This window comes from Charadrius vociferus, unplaced genomic scaffold (assembly GCF_000708025.1).
Source record: "Charadrius vociferus isolate BGI_N301 unplaced genomic scaffold, ASM70802v2 scaffold251, whole genome shotgun sequence".
Taxonomy (NCBI): domain Eukaryota; kingdom Metazoa; phylum Chordata; class Aves; order Charadriiformes; family Charadriidae; genus Charadrius; species Charadrius vociferus.
In genome coordinates this window covers 1,525,744-1,552,263 of record NW_009646963.1, presented here as the reverse complement: position 1 = coordinate 1,552,263, position 26,520 = coordinate 1,525,744, and the positions used below count along the sequence as shown (strand labels likewise).

The following is a 26,520-nucleotide window of genomic DNA, read 5'->3' as shown; positions in this document are numbered from 1 at the left end:
TTGGGTTCTGTCATGGTTTTTACATCAGCTGAACGATCCCCTGGCTGATTTTCGTGAGGTTTGCTGTATTGTGCTCCAGGCACTCTGGCCTGACTGAGAACCTTTAGTCTTGCCACACTAGGGCTTCCCACAGCAGGTACTTTCTTCACAGCAGCTAAGTCTTCCTTTGCCACTTGTACTATTCTGCAACATTGCTGACTTTTAATAGCTTCGCTCAAGAGGTATCTCTGTCTGATTGCCAGATTCCTGTGTTTCCAACCCATCAAGTGTTTGCAGGGTCCTTAATGGTAAAAGTTGTGATGGAAATGTAGTATTTCCTGACTTTCTTTACAGAGCGAGGAGGATTTCTCTCTCCTCTGGTATCCACTTTGTGTTTGTAGGTTAGCAGTGGAATTCCAGAGTGACCCCATGGCCCAGGAAAATGCTTTCACTGCCCCCAACTCCAAGAGCAAGGACACTCTGAGCAACTTCTCTGAGTTCCTGTTGAGGATTTGTGACAGTCTCTGCATCCCCATGATCATGGTAGGGTTTCTTTTGAACTTGGTCTATTCCTTGGGTACCTGGAAAGGTGCTTTCAAGCACCAAGAGTGGGTTGCACAAGATTTTTTTTCGAGAAGAAAGCATATAGAGTAAGCCAAGAACAGCTGTGGTATTTGCCACCTCTCCAGAGCCAAATGTGGCATTATACAGTTCATGCAAAATGAGAGTGTACGGTCTCAGGGTGGAGAAATTCATAAAGATACCATGGAGATGGCAGTGTCTTTCTTCAGACTGTGCAATCCCCGTAGCCTGCCTGCCATGTTGTCTAACCCATGGCAGCTCTGGATGTGGCAGAAAATTAAGAGTGCCTGAAATGTTCTTTCCCCTTCTACCACTTTTTCTGTGTCCCAGAAAGCGGAGGTATTTTCATCTGCAATTTTGTTTTCATGCTTCTTTCCAGAAGGTGTTGAGGAAGCTGGCCAGTCAACACAGCAAGGACAGTACTAAGCATTGTGCCTCAGTAAGGCCAGGGACACGGTTTAAAAAGCAACAGTGGAGAGTCGCGTGTGCTTTAGTGCGCCCTACAGACCTGTCACTAAGACACTTTGAGCAGAATTGTCAAAACAATGGGACTCTGGTTGTGGTTCTCAATGTTGAGTAAATTTTGCGTGTGCTTTGCAGCAGGTTCAGGTGTATGTATTTTTTGCAGTTGTTGGGAGTTTGGAGATGTTTTGTTTTGTATTTTTGTAACCAGTCTCTTGGTAGGCTGCTGCAGTGGCATTGCTGTTCTCCTCCCTGAAGGGAGGGTGCAGTGTATGTCCAGTTTGGCAAAGCTGTAGTCAGTGTGCTGTTTCTTGCTCATTGAGCTTGGGTAAAAATCAATGAACTGTGAGAAAATTGCCCAGTGACCTTCTACAAGAGTGAGTTGAGTCATTCTGTTCTAAACAGTTTAGGGCTGGACTCTGTAGAGACCTTAAATGCCTGTGTTTGCCACTACTGAATAAAGCGCTGAAGCACAGGTGTTAAGTGTTACTGAAATCAGCTGCACTTAAGCTTGTGTCCTATATTGTATGCCACGCTGGAGAATTAGCCATCTGACCTGTAAGAGCAGTTATGTCCAGGGCAATATGGGCAGTAATGTCAGTTGCTGTGCATTAAGGCCTAACTGGTTGCCAGCTGGCATCAGGAAGAAGTTTCTTGCTTGATGTAATGTCTTGCAGAGTTAGTAGCACCGCTCATAACGTTGGCAGAGTGGAGCATTGCTTTCAAAGTGCTCTGTAAGCCTGTGTACTTGCTGCCAGGCATTTTGGTAGAACTGTTCCTCCATTTGCTTGGATTTAGAAATCTAACTTTCTGGGTGGGCAGGAGGCCGGAAGAAAGCTGCTGCTTTCAGTGTTTATTGCATATCACACACCTGATCTTTTATTCTTTCCACAGAGCTACCTGGAAAGGGCTGTCAGCCCGTCAGTGATGGAGGTTTTCATCTCAACGCTTAATACCCTCTTTACAGTGGTGCCAAACATGCGGAATAAGTTTTCAAAAAAGCTCGGTATGGGGATAGTGTGGGATCATGTTCTCTGTGCTCTTAACTGATGGAACTTGCTGCTACTGCATATTACTGAGGCAATGAGCTTAACAAGACTTTATGTGGATGATTATATTACATGTTTATATGAGTAAGAATAGCGTGTGCGGTTGTGTTCAGCAGCATGAAAAAGTTATTTGGTCTAGCAATGGTGATGGGACAGATTTTATATTAGATAAGTAAGTTGTGTCAGCTTTACGCTTTCCTCTGGAATATTCAGAACTGGCTGTTCCTGTAGACAGGGATTATGCTGAAATTATTGGTGGGATTTTACTATGTAGAAATCCTATTTACTCTGTGTATTCCTTACTCTTTGCACAGCAGAGAGGTGATGTATGGAATTCCTCTATCCTAAATGTGTGAAGCTGGCAAATCTTCCCTTCTCCTGAGAAGACAAATAAGTTTCCCCTCCAAACCAAACTTGGAGTAGTTTGCTTTGGGAGAGAAGGCCTAGCAAATGTATTTTTACTGAGATGGCCTGTCCTGTTCACCAGGCTTGTATGGAGATGCGTGGAGATGGTTATGGGACCTGCCTACTCTTTTCCCTTATCGTACGTGTTCTGTGGTCCTTTGACATTTTGGTCTTGCTTTCTGTCTAGCATCTTCCTCCTTCATCCGACTGACACTGGAGCTGAAGGCCAGGTTTTGCTCTGTACAAAGGTATTGTGATGTGTGTATTATGAGTTAAAAAAATTGCAGATGGGAAAGCAGATCATGCCTTGTCTAATGCATCTGATTAGGCAAGACAGGAGGCCGAAAGACTCAAGAGTGGTTGTATCTTATTGCAAAATGTAAATGGTAACTGACAGTGGAAAAGCTGGATGTGGGAGAAAGGAGAAGCAGTCGGGTAGGGGATGGGTGGATTTACACAGCATTGTGAGAATTCTATGCTCTGTCGTGAGCTGTGCAGACAGAGATAAAGCAGCCTGACTTTGGAGTAGTCAAATCAGGGGGTGTTTTGAAAAGAAGTAACAGTAGCATCAGTTCCATCTGAGCTCTGGCTTCCTGGGCACATATTACCCCTATCTTTGTTCCTCGTGGTGTGATAATGTATGAGAAATGGGAGGGAGGAGGAAGACTTCAACAGCAGACATTGCAAAGGGTCTTCTGTAGCAGAAGCTAGGATTACTAGGTTGAGGAGCACTTGGGGAGACTCTCTGTGGATCTGCAGAGATGTTTTACCTCCTCTTTCCTGTGATTGCATTAAAAGAGTAAACAAAATACACAGCACCCCTAATCCAGGTTACCGCTGTGGAAGTTAGAGTGAGGATGTTTTTGCCTGTGAATGGGGTGTGGGGAGAGTGATCGAGGCCTCTGCATACAATAGTACGGGGCACTAAGGATGGTGTGTTACAGTGCAAAGATGTTTGGTTATGTCCTATTCTGCAAGGAAATCAATTGCAGAGAGGGAGAAATACCTGGAAATAGAGCTGTTCTCACCCTTTTAGTTAACATTTTGGCGTTCTTCATTGTTCATCCCTGGAAACACCATTGCTCCAAAATCTCCTTACTGGTGTCAGCCAGTTGAATCAGGTATTGCGAGCCGCCCTCATACACTTCCCATTCTGTGAGGTGTTATGTGAATACAGGGTATGATGATTGTAAAAGTACCCCACTGTATTCCTGTTGTCCCAAGGTATGTGAACACTTTCACTGTCATCATCGCTAGTGCACCCGCCACATCTGTGAGGTGACTGTCCTCTGGGAGCTCCTCATTTTCCTGGAAGCTCAGGTTGGCTCCTGGAATCTTACTGTGATGGGACAGGTGCTTTCATGTGATCATTCAGTAAACAGAAGTTCTGGCAGACAGCATGTAATATTAGAAGTATGAAAAGGGTATTTCTAGCCTTCTTCACTGTATCTTTCTGCTCTTATTCACAGTAATCCTGCCTTGAATCAGGCCTGTTCCAGCTTCCTCTGCAGCTTGTGCCTGAGCCTTTACTCTGCCACAGAGAAAGAGAGAACTTCTTCTCAGGAGGGCAAGTTTAGGGAAAAAGACAAATTACTTTATATAGTTTGAGGCCCCACCACCCTCTATTTAGGCAATAGCTGCAAAAATAATTTAAAAAAGAAAAAGACATAGGAGGAGGGAAGGGAGAACACACATAAGTTCTATTTAGAGAATTTTTTTTCCCCAGGGTTTGGTTTTTTTTTTTTAAGCTCATTCAGCAAGGAGATAACACTCAGAGAATGCCTTTTGAAGAGTTTGGAACCCTACCTGAAATAATGTGTTTCATCTGCTTATGGTTTTGTCTACGTGGTGGCACAGCTGTGCATGGCTTAATTGAAACAATACTACTTGCCACATATTCACACATATCTGCAGATTAAGGTCATTTTTCCCTCTGGCATACTCTGTAAAGCTTTCCTGTCTATACTGTAACTTTCCATAATAGGTAAGTCCCAAATAAATGAGATTAAAGTTTCCACATCACAAAAGCCACTTTTCCCACTGGCAGTGGTTGGTCTCCATACAGGCAGCATCAGCAAAGAGCTGGGAACCTCAAACAGAAGTGTGTTTTCATCCTCAAAGTCAGCTCCATTAAATCAGGTCTGACACCTCTATTTATGCCAAATCATAGAGGTGCGCTTGCTGTATGCAAACTGTGGGATAGTAGGTTGGCTTTGATATTTCTTACATCAGGAACTTCCCTAATTTGATGTGCTTGAGTTAGGGCAGGCAGATGCTTCCATCCCCGTGTTACACTCTGCTTTGTCGCAGACATTCCTCATCATTGCCTGCCTGCTCACATTGGTTTTATTTCCAGAGCAAGAGATGTCTGAGCTCCTGCAAAAGGGTCTGCCTCAATTAAACTACACTGTTGCTGAATGCCTTCTCCTCCTGGCTGAAACCCCTGAGCCTTTCTCTTTGGATCAGTCTCTCTGCAGCCACCAACACTGCCTCATACTACTCTTATACTTTGCCTATACCCTTGGGGACAGGTAAGCCAAGAGTATACAAGGCAAGTGGTTTTGTGGCCATTACATACCATGTATTGGTAGGTAAGGCATGCCTAATGTTACTGTTTCCACTCCAATCTCCTTGAATGCAGGTTTGTCCCAGAAGCAGAATTATTTTTAGCCGTAAGAAATTTCCTCCTATCAGCACAGGACCATGGAGACTGTCCCCCTCCATATATACTCAGAGCTGCTCTTTATCTCCTTGCTGTCGGTCAGGACAAAGAGAAAACCCTGGACTCGGTAAAAGATTTCATGCCTACCTCTTGAACCCTTTTTGTTGAAACTAAGGTTTCTCCCCACTCACATCAACCCTCTTGCAGAAAGTATTTTGACATAGGTGGTGAGCAGTGAATGAGTGAAGTGTGTGCAGTGCATCTACACTCTGGAAAGTTAACTGTGAAAAGCCACTAGGGAGTATAGGTTTGACTGAATAAACTTATGTATGTGTGGGAAGTGTAAATGCGTTGGATAGGCTGTGAATTCACATACAGAATATAATAAATTATATAGCTTCAGTCTCCTGAACACATCTACAGCCTCTGCAGCAGGCTTTCTAGTGTTCCCATATGGCTCTTTGCTGCTGCTGCACAGCTTTGAGCACTGTATAAAGCCTACAAGTTTTGTAGCCTTTGTGATGCAAATGGGCTTTACAAAATGATGTTTAACTGATATATTTGATTGTCTACTTAAAAGGCAGTGTGACTGTTTCTCACAGTAAACTCTCATCACTTCAGCTTTTTGATATTCAGTATCTAGTGATTATTTTGTTCTCTCTCCCCCTCCCCTTTTCCCTCCCACACGCTTACCAGAGGTCATTGTGTACCATAAAGAGGATCCTGAATAATCTTCCAGATCTGAGCTTTGTCTACGTCCACTGTCCTCTCCTGCTGACATTCTTCCTGCACTACCCTGAACTTACGGGGAGATTTGGACATCAAGTCCTCCAACTCTGGTTTTCCTGGAGAGACTGCAAGCAAACTGAGACTGATGAAGCTGGTTTTGGCATGTCTGATCAGCTGAACAGTGCTAACCCATTACTTCCCATTCTGAAGAGCAATTCCAGCATTTTACTTATTTTACTGGTATGTGACTTCCACAAGGACCGGCTGCTATCCCGGCCCTGATTTAGGGGACTTTTTGGTTCTTAAAGTTCTTAGTGCTGTTATGAGGCCAAGGATTCTGCTAGAAGGGCCCATGTATACATACGCAGACTTCTGCCTCCCAGGGAAGCCTGGTGTGGAAAATGGGACTGCGTATGTGTGTTAGCTCTTTCTCTGTCATCCATCTACTATGATAGAAGGGGATCTTTTGAGAGTTGGCTAGGGAGGGATGTGAAGGGTGCTGCTTATGTATGCCATGAAAAAACCCATTCCTTTCTCTATCCAGATACGCAGCTAGGTACTCCAGCTTCTTCTGTGGCAGCCTTTCAAGAAGCTGTTTTGATAATTTGGGAGCAATGGTTTACTACTGATAGATGAGAAGGGTATGAGGAACAAAGCACTTCAAAAAAGCAGCATGCAGAGAACAGATTTTGAGGGCACGGCTTTCTGTTTGCTTGGGGTTTTAATTTTGTTTGCTTTTAACTGGAGGGTCTTGTCAGAGATTTTTGCAGTACTCTTGAGTTTTCAGGACTGCAAATAGCACATTTTATTGCTCTTAAAAGATAAAATAAAAATCTTGGCACAGGGAAAATTAATCCGTGCAGGGCAGAAAGGGGCCTTGAAGTAGCAGGACTAGTGTGTTTGCCTTTAGCTGGCATAACGAGCTCTGTTAACCTATGTAATCATGACAGAATCCAGATCCTGATGGATGCTCAGAGGCCTTCTCTCACTTCCACCTCTCCCAGCTGCCCTGTCACCCCTCCCCATCAGTGGTCACTTGTCCCATGACTGTTCAGCCAGTCACACAGTAAATGCTTGCTAACTTTTCCACACAAGAACATGAGATTTGCCTGTAAGGGCAAGTTGTGGTTTCTTCTCCAGCCTGTTAGAGAAATTCAAATGATATATCATTGAGAACAGAAACCCATGTCAGTAGACAGTGAAGAAGCAAGGTTTGATCCTGAGTGGGCACCCGTAAGGTATTGCAGACTGGCATGTATTTGATCTGCTCTAAGATGCTATGTAGTAATTTTTAATATTCTAGATTACTGAAATGACTGACATGAGGGCTGTTGCATAGGGCAGTTCTTTCACAGTTAGGGTGATATTGCAGAGTAGGTAGCAACATTCAGGCATTCGATACCATTGCAGAGCATTGGTAAAAGTGATCAGTGAGATGACATATCAGTACAAATTAAGGAGGAGAAGTGTGCCATGAGGCTTGCCTACGCTGTTACCTTTGGCAGTAGTTCTGGAACCTATCATTCCATAAACTAAAGCAGATGTATACATCACAGGTCTATCAATAAGCAACAGAGAAACGGTGGCTCCTTCACTTTTCCATCTTGCCATGTGCTCTTGCAGAAATAAATTAATTTAGCTCTGTCATGGTCTTTAAAGTGAGTTGTAATAAATCACAGGCTTTGACAATTCACCTTTCAGCTGGGGAAGAGCATAATCAATCTGAATTTAGATGGGCTAATAAAACAGTGCAATATCCTGGGATAAATATACTGTCAGATGTAAACAAAAGTTATGAGGTGAATAACCTCAGCCTGAGAATGGAGTGGAAAAATGGAATGGCCTCTTCCTGGTACAGTGAAACAAAAATGAATGTCCTTCCAAGGATGATTTATTTGCTTATCTGCTTTTAATAATTGTCTGGATTAGATAGAACAGATGGTTAGTGGCTTCATCTGAGACCTTGAGCTCCTGAGTAGGGAGGAAGACGTTAACGCAGTGATGCATTTACCAGGACCAGGAAGGCTGTGGCCCATGGTTTGTGCCATTTTGTGCTGTGTGTGTTCTTCTGGGGGTGAATGTGGTCATGATCACACATTGTCCTACTGATCTTCTCTGTGTTCCATATCTGAGCTGCTCTCTCAGAGAATGGAGATAGGCCGACTGACATTAGATTACATTCCTGAATGTCATATGGAGTAGATCTATGTCAGCAGAGCTGATTGTGCAGGCAGCTCCCTGCCCCTTATTTCTGAAGGTCCCAGATATGGGCAGGGACCAGGCTCAGAACTAGAGGTTTTTCTGGCATGGGCAGCCTGTTCTTACCTTAACTGCTTTCCTTGACTGTGGGGTCCCACAGCTATTTCTTCTCTATCATCCCAGTCTGCATGACTACTGTGTGATTGGGGAAGGCAGCTGGAAAAGGGAGTAGGCTCTCCTGGCAGGCTGTAGGCTTGGTTGCTGAGACCAGTTTTCTGTTTACCTCTTTCAGCTGTACCATTTGCAATGCAGTAGCCAGGACTACTGGGGGAGGAGAGGAAAGGTAGTTCTGACATAATATATGTCGAGATGATCATATTATTTCAGCACTATTAGGCGTTTTCTGCCTGATCTTTGTGGAACAGCATCTGTACATGCTGTGCAAGTGAATTTAACGTTAAACACCTTAACAACAAAAATATGCCTGAGTTAATGCTACTGGCTGTGGGATTCAGCTCAGAGACTCCAGACAGAGCTCTGTAGTCAAGAGGCGGGCTTGTGGGCTGAGTGCTGTGTACACGACTTTTCCATTTTCCATGACTGAGTGATTGCTTGTCTGGTTTATGTACGTTTCATGCAGTTTAGCTGTTGTGTTGCTACTGCAGATACAAGGCGGCCAGCCTTTTGAAAATGAGTAACTACGGACTGACTCATAAGCTTGATTTTAGGTAATCATCTTTAATATGCAACCTGACTTTTCAAAACAACAAGGAGACCAGAAGTGCCAGAGGCTCTGTGTTCTTGGAAATAGTGCCCTCGCTTTAGGATCTCACTTGTCTAAACCTTTGACCGTATATGTATGTTACCCCTACACTTGTGTGCTGGACAGGAGTTACATAGCATCCTTTAAACAGGATATTACTCAGAGGTGCCTATCAGATGAGAGTTCATCTACTTTATTCAGTTCTCCATTTAATCAGGACATATTTAATCTGAATGGTACTTTATTAGGCTGTTTCCCAAGGCACCAGATTAGCATAATGGTATTAAATAGCAGGGACTTCTGCCTAATCAGGGCAGAAAGGTAACGTGTGTGCTTCTTCGCTTGCAGGACCTCGTCTGCTCAAGCTCTGTGGAGGTGGCTTGGAAGGTGTTGATGACTCTAAGGACCTTCCTGGAAAGAAATGAGGATGTCCTTGTCTGTGACCTCCTCCGGAGTCAGTTCCTACAGATTCTGCAGCAGCTGCTGGTAGAGAGCAGCTCAGCCTCTTTACAAGGTGACTGTGATGTGGTCTTGCTGTAAGATCAACTAGCAGGGTAGATGGCTGAAGGGATGCCCTCTGGGATAAAGTGTTTTTGAACTGCTGATGTAGCTTCAGTACTTATCTGCATGAGGAAATTTATGGACAGAATTGTGCTGATTTAGTTTACTTTTCCAGTGATTCTTGTTTTGAAGTTAGTCTATTTCTGATTTAGGTTGTTCTGGCTTCAAACTGTGATTGTTAAACAAAGGCAAGGTTTTCTTAAACTGTTGTAAGTATTCAAGTGGAGAGCTGTGCTGGTAAATCTCCCAGCTTGAATAGAGGCTAAACTGGTGACTGAAAGACACCCTCCTTTTTGCCTCTTTTCTGTGCAAAGCAGCTTGGTGTGCCTGAGTACACTCAGTTCCCAGGGCACAGGGACTGGGAGCAGAGATTGTTTGAATCATTCATGATATTGATCTCCAAACAGGAACTGTGATATCACCAGATCTCATAATTCTATTAAATCTCTCAAAGATTTAGCAGGGTTGTGACTGGAGGAAATCCCTCTGTTTTCCTTACTAGCCCTGGCTGCAGAGTTGGAACTGTTGTCCCATCATGAACGGTGCTGTGCAAAGCAGTCCTTGAGCTTGAACTGAAAAAGGCAGCAGTGCTAGGATGTCCTTGGCTCCCCTGGGATAGGGGCCCAGCACAGCTTTTGGTTATTCCTAAGGGGGACGCTGACACTTGTAACAGCCCTGCTCTGTTTGGGGTGTTTTGTTGTGCAGCAGTTGGGATGGAAGCAGCAAGAGGGAAAGTGTTTTTGGCTTACCTCCAGCAAAATCAGTAGACTGGAGAAGAGTGGGGTTGAAAGCAGGAGCGTGGTAGGGCATGAGGCTACAAGGTTATGGATAAAGAGGGCAATGTTGGCATCTGCCAGATCTGATCTTGTTTGGAATTTTGTACATTTGGAGTTGTGGTGTCCCTCTGTCACTGATCTAGGGGTGCCAGGGGCGGTGGGGAGGTACATTGTTTTCTGTTGTGGCAGTCAGACCTATTCCTCAAACCGCTGGTGATGGACACTGGGCTAGAGTGGCTTTTGTAAGATTAGAGCCCTTCTGCTTTGTCTAATATCCCCAGCTCCTCTTCATACTGCATCTTGAACTCGTTAGCTGAGTTACTGGTAGCCCCATCCAGAACGTCAAACACCAGACGTACTCTGGAGACATGACTTCCTTGTCTCCCAGCACACAGGCAGCTCTCTGTGAGGTCTGGGGCAGGTAACTGCAGGGGATCTGCATTCCTGTTCAAACAGTAGCCTGCTCTTAGACAGCAAGAAGGCCCAACAGTGGGAGTCCATCAAGAATATGTTCACAGTAAAGACACCCATTAATGTTTCCTCCTCAAAACTGAAAACTCCTGAGCCTTTGTGAAGATATTTTCTGGAGGCGATAGTTGCTTGCTGTAGGTATGGCTATATCCAATGCGAAGCACTGTTTACAGTGCTGCAGAACAGTGAATGTACTAGGGAGGGTGTTGCCCTGGGGAGTTGGTGGTCTGACCAGCTCCATTCTCCTCACATACAGACCTGCTGTGTGGGGCACTCACCTCTACTGTCTCTGCTCTGCCCTGTGGGGCCGGATGGACAACATTTTCTGGCCTCACAAGATGCAGGAGAACAAATGCTGTGCTGCTGAGAGCTCTGAGGCACTGGCTGCTGTCAAAGCACAGGCTACCCGTGGTGGTCAGATAGATAGGAAGAAGGTAGTCTTCAAAGGGCTGATGACTTCTAGCTTATTAAAGGTGTCAGTTTGAGTGTGTGGTGACCATGTCCCTTACATGGTTCACTAAGTGTGTGAAAGACCCTAGCCTCCTTTTTCCCCCTCTTTTCCAGCTGTTCCTAGAATGATGTTGGCAGGATCCAGTGTGTAATTCAGGCCAATCCACAGTGGCAGAAAAGGGGCCTGAGCCAGAGGGGACTGTAGAGATGAGAATTAAGTTGGGAGCATGTATGTTTGTGCATGTAAAGGGGGAATACTTCCTCCCCCAACCCACACTCATTCCTGAGCTGGAAAATTAACAATTCTTGGCACACTTTAAGGTACAACAGTTTAGAGTTCACTGACAAGCTAAGCTGTCTGTGCCCTTCTATAGCTAACAGGAACCTGCCTGTTTTGCTGAGCCTCCTATTCCTGGTGCAGCTGCGGAGCAAGGGTGTCAGGGAGCTGGACAGCACAGACTTCAAACTGCTTCACCAGGGTGAGTTGGTGCATCCATCTTCTCCCAGGGGGCTTTGATCTGTGTTTCTTAAGTGTTCCAATAAGATGATTAGGGGCTGGTTCTTTGTCCTTTGAGAGAAGGTGTACCTTGCATTACAGTTATGGTTGTTTTGAGATACTTTCATAGCTACAGCATTGTAAAGAGCCCTGGTTACCAGTTCAGTCAACAAATCATAGAATCATAGAATGGTTTAGGTTGGAAGGGACCTTAAAGATCATCTACTTCCAACCCCCCTGCCATAGGCAGGGACACAGAATCACAGAATGGTTAGGGTTGGAAGGGACCTCTGGAGATCATCTAGTCCACCCCCCCTGCCAGAGCAGGGTCACCTACAACAGGTTGCACAGGACAGCGTCCAGGTGAGTTTTGAATGTCTCCAGAGTGGGAGACTCCACACCCTCTCTGGGCAGCCTGTTCCAGTGCTCCACTACCCTCAAAGTAAAGAAGTTCCTTCGCATGTTAAGACGGAACTTCCTATGTTCAAGTTTATGCCCATTACCCCTCGTCCTATCACGGGGCACCACTGAAAAAAGACTGCTCCCATCCCCCTGGCATCCTCCCATTAAGTATTTGTAAGTATTAATAAGATCCCCCCTCAGTCTTCTTTTCTCTAGACTAAAGAGACCCAAGTCCCTAAGCCTTTCTCCATATGAGAGATGTTCCAATCCCCTAATCATCTTCGTTGCCCTTTGCTGGACCCTCTCCAGCAGTTCCCTGTCCTTCTTGAACTGGGGAGCCCAGAACTGGATGCAGTACTCCAGATGTGGCCTCACCAGGGCAGAGTAGAGGGGGAGGATGACCTCCCTCGACCTGCTGGCCACACTCTTCTTGATGCACCCCAGGATGCCATTCGCCTTCTTGGCCGCCAGGGCACATTGCTGGCTCATGGACATCCTGTTGTCCACCAGACTCCCAGGTCCCTCTCCAGGAGGTCAGCCCCCAACCTGTACTGGTGCATGGGGTTATTCCTCCCCAGATGCAGCACCCTACACTTGCCCTTGTTGAATTTCATCAGGTTTCTCTCTGCCCAACTCCCCAGCCTGTCCAGGTCTCGCTGTATGGCGGCACAGCCTTCTGGCGTGTCAGCCACTCCTCCCAGTTTTGTGTCATCAGCAAACTTGCTGATGGTACACTCTATCCCTTCATCCAGATCATCAGTGAATATGTTGAACAAGACTGGGCCCAGTACTGACCCCTGAGGGACACCACTTGTTACTAACCTCCAACTAGACTCTGCACCACTAACCACAACCCTCTCAGCTCTATCTGTAAGCCAGTTCTCAATCCACCTCACTGTCCATTCATCTAACCCACACTTCCTAAGCTTGCCTGTGAGGATGATGTGGGAGACAGTGTCGAAAGCCTTGCCAAAGTCAAGGTAGACAACATCCACAGCCCTCCCCTCATCCCCCCATCTAGTCACTTTGTCACAGAAGGCTATCAGATTAGTCAGACATGACTTCCCCTTGGTGAATCCCTGTTGACTACTTCTGATAATCTTCTTTTCATCCAGGTGCTTTGAGATGACTCCCAGAACAAGCTGCTCCATCATCTTTCCAGGGATGGAGGTGAGGCTGACCGGCCTGTAGTTTCCCGGGGCATCCTTCCTGCCCTTTTTGAAGACTGAAGTGACATTGGCTATCCTCCAGTCCTCAGGCACCTCACCTGTCCTCCAGGACCTTTCAAAGATGATGGAGAGGGGCCCAGCAATGACTTCCCCCAGCTCCCTCAGCACCTGAGGGTGCATCCCATCAGGCCCCATGGATTTGTGTATATCCAGTTTATCTAACTGATCTTTAACGTGCTCCTCGTCAACCAAGGGATAGTCTTGCTTTGCCCAGACTTTCTCTGTTACCTGCAAAGTCTGGGTCTCACAAGGACTGGCCCAAACAGTGAAGACAGAAGCAAAGAAGGCATTTAGCAACTCCACCTTCTCTGCATCAGCCGTCACCACAGCACCTGTCTCATTCAACAACGGGCCCACATTTTCCCTAGTTTTCCTTTTGTCTCCTATATACTTAAAGAAACCCTTCCTGTTGGCCTTGACATCCCTCGTCAGGTTCTATTCCAAGGCTGCCTTGTTTCCTCCCTGCATACCCTGACAGCATTCTTGTATTCCTCCCAAGCAGTCAGCCCCTTCTTCCACCTATTGTAAACTCCCTTCTTCCACCTGAGCCTTTTCAGAAGGTCCCTGCTCAGCCATGCAGGTCTCCTTCTTCCCTTGCCTGATTTCTTTCTCTTTGGGATGCACTGATCCTGAGCTTGGAGGAGGTGACGCTTAAATAGCAGCCAGCTTTCTAGAGCCCCCTTGCCCTCTAGCCCTCCCACTAGACCAGGTTGCTCAAAGCCTCATCCAGCCTGGTCCTGTACAAAAACAGGAACAAACCCCAGGTTCTCTGACTCCTGCTTTTACAATATATTTGTTGTCTGAAACCTCACAAGGTGGCCAAAGTGTTCTCCTGGCTGTGACATGATTTCAGGGTCTGTGACTGTTGTTCACTTGGCACATGACGGTATTGCTGCAGTGCTTTCTGAAACATCCTTCCCTGTCCACGCTTGCTAACACACTCCTGTGGGGTTCACAGGGGTGTCCTGTGAACCAGCCATCAGGGACCAGCAGTCTAGTGAACCTGGGCTCTCCCTGGAGTGTGAGTCCAGAGTATATGGGTCCCAACCAGCTGCAGGACTTACCCACTCCACCCCAGAGGCGTACAAGATTGGGCTGTGTTTGTTTACTCACTGTACTGTGACCTGCTGTCTTGCCTGGTGATCCTTACTTGGTGTCTGGTGATCCTTACTTGGTGACTTCTCCCTTCTTATGTGGCTATTGGAGGATCATGTAGGCTGTGAAAAAAGAATAGATACCAGAGGGAACTTCAGCTGATCCATCCTCTCATCTCTTCCCTGCTCTGACAAATAGATCTCTCCAGCAGACTTTGAAGGACTGTCCCCCATCAATTTGAAATGTTCCATGTCTTGGGGCTGCCTACGTTGCCCTTGTAAAGAAGCAGTGTTTCTCAGACATTGATTAGCCAAGGGAACTGGGGTTCTGGAAGAAGCATGTCCTCTTTACACCAGCTCTTTTTAGCTGCTGTGATTTCAGAGCACAGCTCAGCTGCTCCCAGGAGTCACAAGCTCCTTCTGCTCTTGCTTTCTGCTCTGTATTTTTCAACACAACTCTCCCCCTGCCCCAGCCACCCCCCTCATTCCCTGCTTGGCTCCCCAGGCTATGTTCTTCAGGGGTGAGTGTGCAGGGCACTCTCCCCTGATAAGGCCTACGTGAAACCAGCTCATAGACGGAAGGGGTGTGGGGAGGCGTATTGATGTGTGTTTTTTGAGAACTGCTTACTTAGACTTTAAGCTTTTCAAAGTATCTTCTATGACAGTTGTGCTGAGCCCTGCTGTCCTGGATTTCCCTCCCAAACTCTTGCTAAACATTTTTCCTAAGTGTTTGGTGCTTACAACAAACATGGCGGCGCGTTTATTCCTAGTGTGAGCAGAGTTGGTGAGAGTGGAGGAGTACAGCTCTCCATTCCCCAGTCTAGTCACTATGTGAGACAGGCACACGGCTGTTTGTGGTTGACCTAGTATTAGGATCAAAGTCACTCTGTGGAAACAGGTAACTTATAGTCTGTTGCTCTTGGATTCATTACTGCCCAATGTTATATGCGCCCATACCCTTTTCTATTCCCCCCTCCCCATTATCGTCCTCCACTGCACTGTTTGGTCTAAAGCAAACACTCTAGGGCAGATGCCTATTGCTTTGTCAGTACCATGCTCTGTTTATTTTCACTTCAGGTTGTATCGCTGTTGTCTGAATTCTCTCCCCACTGACTGACTTCTTTCTTGTGCTGAGGTGCTCTGTTATGTTGGTGTCTGTTATGCATGTTCTTTTGTTTCCAGTCAGTAATCTCTGTGGGAAATGCAGACCGAGGGACACTGATCTCCTGCAGCCATCCTTGAATTTTTTGTACTGCAGCCTTCATCAGACAACACCTTGTAGTCAACAGAGAGGTGAGGCAAGATTGTATTGATTGCTAAGTTAATCTCAGCAAGGTTGTAGTTTGGCCATCAGAGACTGTGTTCTAACTGTCTCAGCAGGTAAAGATTTTTCCCCTTCTAGACACAACATTACAGTTAACAAAGACCATTTTGTATTTGGGATGGGGTTTTTTAGGTTGAGGGTTTTGTTTTGGTTTGGTTTGGTTTTGCTGCCTTCTGATGATTCAGGAATTGGCTGCTGAGAGAACCACAGTATTTTTCTTGTTCATAAAACACAGCAGTGCCTTGTTTGAAATGTCCTGGTATTGCCATAGTTCAAAAAATTAAACAATAATAGAGAACAGCTCTAACCAACCTTCCAGCTGTGTTAGCTGAAGGCTGGTCATTTCATTAGCTGGCCGAGTGGTCGCTTGTGCTGTGGGAGATGAATACCAGCGTAGCGGACAGCCTTACTCTGATGAGCTGTGGCTGCTGGGGCTGCCTCAGTGCAGCAGGGGTGTGCTCTGCACTTCTCTTCTGCTTGTCAAGCTGATTTAACCTGTGCCATTCCATAAGCCTGTCTGATTATGTTTCTCCTACACAGCCATGGCTGTGCTGCTCTCCAATGTGTCCTTGCTAGAGCTCCTGCAGAAGGTTTTGGAGTGCACCTGGTTGTGGTCCCCTCCCGCTGAACCTGCTTACCTGTCATCTGAGGATGCCTTGCTGTGCTCTGGGTGGCTGTTGGTTGCATCCCTCTTACTTTACCAGCATCGCTACAATACTGAGGTTAGAGCCACTCTAGTGTTCCGGTCCAGGTTATGGATAAGCCTTAAAAAAATAATAATAAAAAAATTAAAATTCTTCATTAGCAGAGGAAAGTGGTTTGCTTTGGCCTGGAATCTGCTTGCCTTGGTTGCTCTTTCGTTATAGTCAACAAGTTATTCTTTGCTGCACTTCTGCAGCAGGACTGGAAGCTAGCATGTTGTTGAAGGCTGAAACCCAAATCATTGGAGAGTTAGAGAGGGGCAGAAATCCTGGGGGGAAAAGTACATACCCAGCCCTCCTTATCCAAATCACTTTCCTCTTCAGGACAGAGCAAAATACATTTTAAGGCCTTTCTCAAAGGAAGGCTGGGAGCGGGAGACATAGCTCCCATGTTGTAAAGTGCTTTTTTGGTGCTAAAATGATCAATAGTGGAACAGTCACAATCCAAACCTATTGTTGGCAAGTGAGTACTCAGTATTAGGAAGCTCATATGAATGCGGACAGCTGTCATTTTATTTGATGTTTTGCAGTCTGACAAGAGAGCTAAGCTGGAGTTGTCAGCTGATAGTGGCATTACAACTTTGAGGGAAGCACTTTCTAATGACAACACAAGGAGATAATGTTTCCCTTTGAAGTATCTACCCAGGCCTCTCTCCCTCTCTTGGCATGGAGTTAAACAGCATGTCATGAGTTGTGAGCTCTGCCCCTCAGAGTGTGTTCTTTGGGAGTCACTGCATCTATTCATGGATGATAAAATCACAGTAAGGACACACATGCATCTGCACAAAGAGGCAAGGATTGGTTTTCTAATGCTGAGGGAAGACTTTTTCCAAAAGGCCAAACCAGACCAAGATGGCACCTGTTATTTCACAGGTGTGCTGCCTCTGCTTAGGTCTTACAGCATGGGACTTGTATGGACTGTCAGCTGTGTGAATGCATAGCAAAACCTGCCTGTCTCTGCTCTGTTAATGGCTGAGCACAATTTACCTTCTCCATTTCCAAGACAGGGCTGGGCCTGGATGGTCAGTGTTGTGCCAGTCCCAAAAGGGATTCAGTTCTAGCAGCTAGTGTTGACTTTCATCTTGTGGGACTGACTCTCTTAGCTTGTATTGATCCTTGAAGTGCAATCGTTTAGTGGCTTATAAGCCTGTTGTTTGGCTTCGTTGATACCTTCCTGGCTGCTTGTGCTGTGACCTGCAATCCAGAATCCTTCTTGCACCAGAGATGGGGAAAGAAACTTAAGATGCAGGTGGCAAATGGAAGTGTTTCAAGGATGCTTCAGCATTTCTAAGCTTCAGTGTTTCTAATCTTCTGGTGAGGGAGAATGAGAGGGGACAAGAGGAAGACTCACTTCTCTTGCTGCTTTCTGGTGCTCAGTATTGCTGAAGCTGCACAAAGCATCCTGAAGGCCCTTGTAGAAAGTCTTTGGCCTTTGTGGCTGTGAATGTGAGCTGATGCCAGGCTGTCTCCCTAAGCCTGCAGTTTTTTAGAGGGGAACAATGGCTTCAAGAAATGTGAGTTGCCCACATTCATCTCGGGCTGGTGTTAATAGTGAGGACTTGTCGGGCCATAACAAGCTTGCATCTTAACTGTGTTACTGCTACTGGCTTTAGCAAAACCCTGTGGATAGACATAGGTCATGGATGGTAGGCTGTTAAAGGCTTTGGCTCATCAGTTCTTAGACCAGTAACCACTGACACCCTGTTGCAGGAGGTACTCCTAGCTCTCATATTGAACATTTCTGTAGTTAGAAGATGGTTGAAGGAATCAGCCCTGCAGTCCTTATGCCTGCCCTCCCATGCCAACTGTCTGCCTTACTGAAGAGCTTGAACCCTTCTGGGGCTCTGTGAGCCTTCATGCCATTGCTGCTGGATGGCTGCTCTGTGATAGAAACAGTGTTTTGCAGACTGCTCTCTCAAGCCCACCTTTCCTAGTTACCCTAGTTTGCAACTTCCTAACCTCCTCTGCCTCCTTCACCCATGTTCCTAGCCCTGGGCTCTTGGCAGGCTTCCTGGCTCCAGCAGGCAGGGCCAGATTCTTGTTGTTGCTGCTGGCTTTTGGGTGCCTGGCTCCACAGTCTTGCTGACTGACTGCATAGCTAGGGCGCAGCCATGTTTGGTGATGGCTGTTCCTACTATTCCATGTGCTCGTCAGTCTGCCAGCCATGTGCCAGAGGGCCTGCAGGGGGCAGCGAGAGCGAAACAGGCAAAGGAGTTGCACTATGGTTTGGAAGCTTTGAAGGGCTGGCAACTGCTGATGGGTGAAACTTGAGAGCGCAACTCTTCTGGGATAGACTCCTGAAACACTGTTGCTGTTCCCTTGTTTTTCAGTGGTCATCACGGGTAGTATCTAAAGTCTGAAAGTATATAAGGGAGCATTTTATCTGGTCCAAACCAGCACCATTTATTCTCTTATATTTAATTCTCCTCTAGGTTCACCAGACACTTTCTTTAGACCTAACAGAAGTCCTGAATGCAGTCATCTTCAGGAAGAAGAAGCCAATCCTTCTGTTAGGTATCTTGCATCTGCTACAGGGGTTTGACTGGAAGCAGCTGCTAGTACCATGTTACAGGCAACAAGGAAGAACTGGTGACTATGGGATGGGAAGGTGCAGGTGCTGGTGGGAATCTGGAAGGTTTGGTCCATTTGGCTTTGGGAGTACGTAACTGGTGGTAAGAAAGGGCAAAAGGGAACTGTCTGGAGTTCGGCTGTGTTTGCACAAATCTTCTTTGGAGGTTGCTAGTGACATCTGGAACTGAGCAAGAACGGGGATAGTGTCTCACAGGAAGGAGATGAACATGGGAACTCACGTTGCCATTCCTGCCTGCAGCTGTCAGCAGCTGCTGGGCAACTCTGGTGGGCCCTAAGTCCAAATTTTCTCTCCTCACTTCTCCCATGCTATTGCACAGGCACCAACACACAGGGCAGGGGAGAGGAAAGCACTGACACACACTAATAAGCAGCTCCCTGTCTAGTGAGCATCATGCAGTTCCTGAGAGCTGTCCTGCGACAGAACTTCTCCTCCTCTCTGCTGGTGATCGTTGGCCAGAACACAGCTGAAGGTACGACACAACCGCAGCCATCATCACTGCAGGACGCTGCCTTGCACCCCCTTGCCATGCAGCAGGTCTTCTCACTTGTTGTCAGTCTGCAGAACCTTTTGGTGCACATCCAGTTGCAGGTATATAAAATACGACTTTTGGAACAACACTAGTGTTGAGCTTCAAGTAGGTACACTAACTTGAGGAGAAACCACCCTGTTGCAGAACTTAAGGGACTGCTTTTGGTTTTTTATATCTACTGCCTGCATTTTTCACCCATTGCAGACATGTGATGAGGAGGAGGGAAAATGTTCTTGCTGCAGCATGGCGCAGTGAGAAAGAAGGTAAATCAAGCTATGCGGTACTCCCTGCTGCTGAACTGGATAGATGAAATTCTGTGTACTAACGACAATCTCTGTTTTCCCATCTCCTCCTCTGCGGGGGTGCCACACCCGCAGGGACAGAGGTGGGAAATGTCCCTTCCCCACACCCCTGGCAATGCGCTTTGGGGGGTAGTACCTCAGTGTACATTTAACTTCCTCAAATGATATTGGGCTCCAGGGGATAGTACATCGGTTTACATTTAACTCTTTTGAGTGATGCTGGGTTGCCATCTTTATTCTTTGGAGGCTGCTACTTAATTTTTTTTTAGTCTCAGAATGAGTAGTTGTGCCTTTGTCTGGCTCCTTGACGTGACAGATAATTTGCAGCACATTGCATCCCGTGAAGGAGATGAAAGTTGTTATTTTCCTGTGCTGTATGCTCTTCAGATCCTGCCACTTTATGATTTTTTCTCTTGCAATAGCTGTTGACTTTTTTTTTCTTCTTCTTCTTTTCTCCCTCTTGGTATTCCAGAAAGACTTGCTGCTCTCTCAAGCCGTGGTTGCCTGTCTGGAAACCTTAGTGGAATACCTGTATGTGAAGAATCAGGATGTTGGTAAAGTCTTCCTGCCCTTTCTTCTCCTGGGTTTCCCTCCTGCAGCGATTTTGAGCTCTTTGATCTCCATCCAGTAGCACCCTGGAGCAGATGCTTAATGAGTTTATGCCCAATGAGGAAAATTATTTGTGTGCCTAAAGTTAATCATATGCTTTGTGGGATGAAATCACAGTGCCTGGCTCCCCTGCAGGCATGAGCCCTCACTTCAGCTCTGGACAGCAAGATGCTTTCCAGAAGGAAAAAAGTCATTCACCACCCCCTGATATAGTAAGAGTGAAAGGTTTAGGAATGGAAGGAGTATAGGAATAGTCTTTCACTTCCAGGCAAATTGTAGCAAACCTTTAGACCATAAATATAGGGGAGGGAGGATCTGAATGTGGTGTGTCTTCCACACGGGCAGCGTTGATCACAGTTTGGCCCTGAGAGAAAGGAAGGGAGAGCAGTGTACTAGGCAGCCCTAGGGAATAGAATTTGGAAATTCTAGATTCCTAGGGACAAATACAGACCTTGGTTTCCGGAGTCCACGTCAGACCTAATGTGTACCATGTTAGCAATATAACATAATATGGCAGAGTTGTGTAGCCGGAGGGAAAAATAGACCCTTCTGCTTATTGTCAGCCTCCTGCCACAAGGCCCAGTTGCTGGCTCTGACCTTAAAACAGGCAGAAAGTTCTCTGTACCCTGACCTGTTCAATTCAGTCATTTAAACACTGAGAGAGAAGGGGTTGGAGTGAATGAACACCAGACAAAAGGGACACTGGTGGGAGAGAGGAAGTGGTTGAATGAAGATGTAATACTGCAGATGAATGACAGCCAGTAGCTGAAGGGAGGCTATTAAAAGGCTGGGTTTAAAAAAAAAAAAAAAAAAAAAAAAAGGTGGCATGCTATCGGGAGGTTCCGCTGATTTGGGATTATGCTAATGAAATGCTGCTTCAGCAACAGCTGAACCTGTCACTTTGGCTGCCTAAATTCTTGCTGTGGTGCAGAAGTTCACACCACCAATAACAGGAGTCTCCTTATTCCAAGCAGAATGAGAATCATAGCTATGTTTGACTGAAAGATGCGAGAACACTGCAAAGAGTGTGGCCTGGACTCTGCCTCTAGGAGTTGCCTCATTTGAGGCTTTCTAAAACCCTTTCTCAGTCCAGAGATTTTCCCAGATGTATAGAGCAGGCTCAGTGCATGGTACTGGTACCTTCTAATTTCCACCAGCTAAAAGATAACCCCAAACATTTTACATGATTTTTTAGTGTTGTTTTCCCATAGAAAAGATTCTTGTAGTGGCAATAGGAAGGTTACTTGACTGCCAGTGGAAAAAGGACCTTTCTGAAACTCGGGTGAGTTGCATGGTGTGACAAGTTGTATCAGCTGACCTGTTGTAATTGTCCATCCCATGCAATAAATACATCCTAACCGGCAATAAATACAAGGTAATAACACTTAACTTTAGCATTCAGTGAGAGACTTCTCACTGTCACAGCCAGTGTCCTTGAGCTTTACCGCTGTTTATCATATATACCCCTTATTAAGAACATTTTCTCTACTGATTGTTTGCATTACTGCCATCAGCCTGTCCGGTCCCTGTAGCACAGTCTCTGATGCAGATCCAGGCTTGATTTGTGCAGCTAATGTTATAGGTCTTTCTTCATTCCCCAAAGAGTATTCTGCAGCTATATAAAACCCGTGGTCAGGAAACTTGTCCTCATATTGAAACCAGAGGGTATTATTTTTAAAACCCTGGGCTAAAGATATCCCCTTACTATTTTATGACATGCACCCCAGGAGAAGGTTTCTCTTCCTGTACCAGCGCAAAGATGGACAAAACGTATTTTCTGCTTTGAAAAGCTATTAAGCTTTTGTCCTCATGGCTAAACTCTTGCCCAAAGAGTGACAGATTAAAAAGCAAGTAAGAACAGAGCAAAATATCCCCTTGGTGTTTCACAGCGTGGGATCTAGAAGAGAAAATTTGGGGTCAGTATTGAAGACTGTCCCTATCCGGGTCCGGCCTGTCACTTGGCTGATTTTAAAGCTGTCTTTGATTGACTTCTCCTTCTCTCGCAGCTCTACATGTTGCTTCACAGCCCTGGCACCGATTCCTGCTCTTCACACTGCTCAGTGGGGGCCAGAAGTCCTTTCTGCAGCCAGAAGTTCTCAGGCTGATGACTTTGGTGAGCAGGGGAAGGGCAGGGTGTTCTCAATTTTTTTTCCAGTATGTTGGTACAGTGCATGTGGAGCGGTCATTGGAACTTACCCCCTACACACACACAATCTCAGATACTGCCATGGCTTTGTTTGTCACTATATTTGTGCCCTATAGTAATGATACTTTCAAATTAACTTCCCTTCCACACCCTGCAGAAACTGACTGCTGTTAGTGAGCACGTCCTGTTCTTCTGGTGTTTGTAGCATTTATTTATATCATCTTAGGCCCCTGGGGATGGCCACCTACAGAGAACATGCAACTGCTGTTTCCAGTCAGGGAGCATGCTGTGGCTCTCTGGAGAGCAGCACTTTGCTTGGCATCACAGCTTGTCTCCTCATCTTTGACCTTACAGACGTGACTTTTCAGGGCAGGGAGTTACCACAGTCTACTACCCTGCTGTACCTGGGAGCTGCGAGCAAGAACGGGAATGTGGTCCTACCCCACAGAAATACTCACGATAAAGCCCTCATGGCAATAGCTGAGAGGGTGGTTATTAATGTGAACCTTACCCCTCCAAATACATGTTGGTCTGTGAATCTTTGTTGTTCTTATTTCACTTTTTAAAGGTTACTTGGTTCATTTAATTTCCTTCCTGACCTAAACCAAAATAAGTCTGGTTATAAATCAGAGCGCTGTCAAAGCGGATATTTGCGCTGGTTCTATTAGAAGTGATATAAAAATCAGGCCTGTGGTTAAGGTGCTGCAGCATCCCGTTACACAGAAGAGGTCTTTCCAGGAGATGAGTCACTGTTGGAGTCTCTGGGTCTTTCACTGTTTAATGCCTCTATTTTTTCCTTTGTTCAAGTTTCTGAGATATCAGAGCAGCAATATTATTTCTCAAAAAGAAATTAGCCAGGTTCTCCAGGAGGCAGCAGAAGCCAACTTAGCAGAGCTGCCTGATGCCACATCTCATGCTCTTCACCTCTTCCTTTGTCAGGTAAGGGAGCAGTGACTGTCTTGGAAAATTAAAAGGGAGTCCCTGGGGAATTGCTTTAGCCTTTGATGGGGAGCCATAAACTTCCTTTGAGGAGGTTATAGGAAGATGAAGAAGAATCCTGCAGCTTCTAGCTTGGCCTACTGCCTTGAGGGATGTACAGTGAAATTGGAAAGAGAGAGATGCCGGCAGCTGCCTGCACTGTGTCGTCATATTGTGCGGCCCCTTGATTCCCCCCAGAGCAAAGTTTGAAGGTCTCATTGCTCTGTGGGGAGGTATGAAGGAACAAGCCAAAAAGTTTCCTGTTGGTCTGGAAGTCATTCTTCCTTCTGACTGCTCAGATTCAGAGCAGTCATTGCCAGGTGGAGCCAGTGTGGTCAGAGACCATTCAGACCCTGCTGGAGCGCCTCGTGGGACAGAGGAGCACTTGCGTGAAACATCAGGACATTGTGTATCCTTTGCTGGGCAGATGCCTTTGATAGGTGATGTGAGGGTGGTAGGCGTAACAGAGGTGGAAGGGATACTTAATCCTTCCCTTGTTCTAGCTGAAGGCAACAAGAAGTGGGAAGACCCTGAGTGGTTGCTACACTTGGCTAACTTTGGGATGAAAGATGTCATCATCCCCAAATTTGAGAAGACATTTGGAAAATGAGGAGGCATTTGGGATGAAAGATGGGTCTCTGCTGGAATTGTGTTCATCTGCATGGCAGAGGTGTCTGATGAAAGGGGAGCAGGCCAGGGAGCCTGTAACTTCAAAGCAGTAACGATCCCTGTATTGATTTCCTTGGAGGATGAACAATCACTTAACCTCTGTCTGTGTGCTAACTAGCTCCAGTATGCCTGTGAAGTCATGGAAACCCAAAGATGACTTGAGCACTTTCAAAGTACAGCGAGCATTCGGAAACTGCTGAGTGGAGTTACCGAATTGTGTTCTGCTTGGCCTTGAGAGTCCTCTCCTGAGAACTGAATCCTCCTCTTCTCTGTGGATGGGAGGCAGGGCCTGCTCCGAGGTTACTTTTGGAGAAAGAGGGAGCCTGATGCAGTATGTGTTTATTTCTCAAACTGTCTGCTTTTGCTTTCCTGTTTTCATCACGCTGCATTGCCTCAGACAGGTAGCAGTGATGGAAGTGGCCTCGGCAACAATTTCCTGCTGGGGTGGGGGCTTTCTTCACTGTGGAACACTGTCATCAGCCATGTGCAGGGTATGTGCCAGGTGAGGTGTTTGTTATCTGTGGGGAGTAGCTTGTCCTCGTGCTTACCCCCAGTGTGATACTACCGCTCTGTGGTGGGACACTCAGGGCACAAGCTGTTCAGATGGAGACCATCCATCCCCATGAAGGTCCTCTCCATTGCCTTCGCTTGTCTGTACGGGCGTGAGGGAAGGTGGACAGAAGGTCTTGTTACATTGCTAAAGTGGCTCCTTATTTTGGGGTTTTCCATAGATGAAGAAACCTTCAAATCTTGGTTGTTAGGAAGGGTTTTGGATATGATCAAAGAGCAGCAGTGGTGGCTACCACTGACACTATGTGTCAGCTGTGGGAATTCCAGTGCCACGCTGGAGTTTCAGATATGCCTTCTATTTGATTTCTGCTCATGCTGTCAATGACAGATGTCTGGGAGGTGTGGCAGTGTCCCTCTCACACATTGGAGACTGAAATGAGAAGATACGGTGCACGCAGCAGAGGAACAAGGCAAGAATGGAACAGGAGACCCCATCCTGTCATTTATTCTCAGTGAGTAGTAGAGAGAAGATGAACGGAGGGAGTAATTTGTAGCTCATTTTCAGAAAAACATTTGTTGAAAACCATTTATAAAGCCCGGTTACTGAAACGGCTCCTTGTTTCCTTTTCTGGGTGGGATGAAGCTTGGTTGATGCTCTTCAGTTACCAAAATACAGACTTGACAGGTGAAGGCAATGTCATGCGTGGGTGGCAGGTGCTATGGAAGAGGTACTCTGCTCCCCTGCCTTAGCTGGTGGTGCTGTGGGATGGCCCCTTTCCTCTGGGCTGGCACGGATATTGGGGGGGGCTCAGCCAGGACCCCTGGGGAAGCAGATGTGTTGCTTGTCCCACTGGGGCGAGGAGACTGCTTTCAGTTCACGGATCATAGAATGTTTTAGGTTGGAAGGGATCTTGAAGATCATCTAGTTCCAACCCCCCTGCCATAGACAGGGATACCTCCCACTAGACCAGGTTGCTCAAAGCCATATCCAACCTGCCCTAAAATACCTCCAGGAATGGAGCTTCCACAAGTTCTCTGGGCAACCTGTTCCTCACAGTGAAAGATTTCTTCCTATTATCTAATCTAAATCTACCCTCTTCCAGTTTAAAGCCGTTCCCCCTCGTTCTATCAGTACATGCCCTTGTAAAAAGTCCCTCCCCAGCTTTCCTGTAGGCCCCTTTTAGGTACTCGAAGGCCACTATAAGGTCTTCCCGAAGCCTTCTCTTCTGCAGGCTGAACAATCCCAACTCTCTCAGCCTGTCCTCATAGGAGAGGTGCTCCAGCCCTTGGATCATCCTCGTGGCTCTCCTCTGGATATGCTCTAGCAGGTCCATGTCTTTCCAATGTTGGGGGCTCCAAAGTTGGACGCAGTACTCCAGGTGGGGTCTCAGCAGAGTAGAAAGGGAAGAATCACCTCCCTTGACCTGCTGGCCACGCTTCCTCTGATGCAGCCCAGGATATGGCTGGCTGTCTGAGCTGCGATCGCGCATTGCTGGTTCATGTTGATCACAGTGCTGCTCTTAATCCATCCTCCACCAAGTCTGTATTTGTGCATGGGATTGCCCCAACACAGATACAGGACCTTTCAGTGTGACTGTCCAGCCAGTTGCTTATCCATTGAGTGGTCCACCTGTTGAATCCATGTCTCTCCAATTTAGAGACCAGGATATCGCGTGGGACGGTGTCAAATGCTTTGCAGAAGGGATGATCCCATAGGGTACAGCCCCAGCCCCCCCGGTTGCCTGTTGCCTCCAAACCCCTTTCTCGTCGGGGCTTTAATTAACGAGGTTCCTTCCCTCGCAGAGCCGGGGGGGAAACCCTCCCGCCGCCGGGGCAGCGCAACGGGAGGA

At 46.5% G+C, this 26,520-nt stretch overlaps 1 protein-coding gene across 1 annotated transcript in view; it reads left to right on the top strand.

Moving 5' to 3' along the window:
- The window catches only part of MEI1 (meiosis inhibitor 1), a 39,389-nt gene extending 15,288 nt beyond the window's left edge, over nucleotides 1–24,101 (top strand). The window contains 16 exon segments of the mRNA XM_009895278.1: nucleotides 381–522; nucleotides 1,918–2,029; nucleotides 4,834–5,008; nucleotides 5,119–5,266; nucleotides 5,836–6,108; nucleotides 9,179–9,344; nucleotides 11,463–11,567; nucleotides 15,492–15,602; nucleotides 16,174–16,355; nucleotides 18,767–18,848; nucleotides 19,310–19,515; nucleotides 20,231–20,312; nucleotides 22,374–22,480; nucleotides 23,321–23,452; nucleotides 23,791–23,905; nucleotides 23,908–24,101. Of these exon segments, the coding sequence (XP_009893580.1) occupies nucleotides 381–522; nucleotides 1,918–2,029; nucleotides 4,834–5,008; nucleotides 5,119–5,266; nucleotides 5,836–6,108; nucleotides 9,179–9,344; nucleotides 11,463–11,567; nucleotides 15,492–15,602; nucleotides 16,174–16,355; nucleotides 18,767–18,848; nucleotides 19,310–19,515; nucleotides 20,231–20,312; nucleotides 22,374–22,480; nucleotides 23,321–23,452; nucleotides 23,791–23,905; nucleotides 23,908–24,101 (2,332 nt within the window).
- The last annotated feature ends 2,419 nt before the right edge of the window (nucleotides 24,102–26,520 follow it).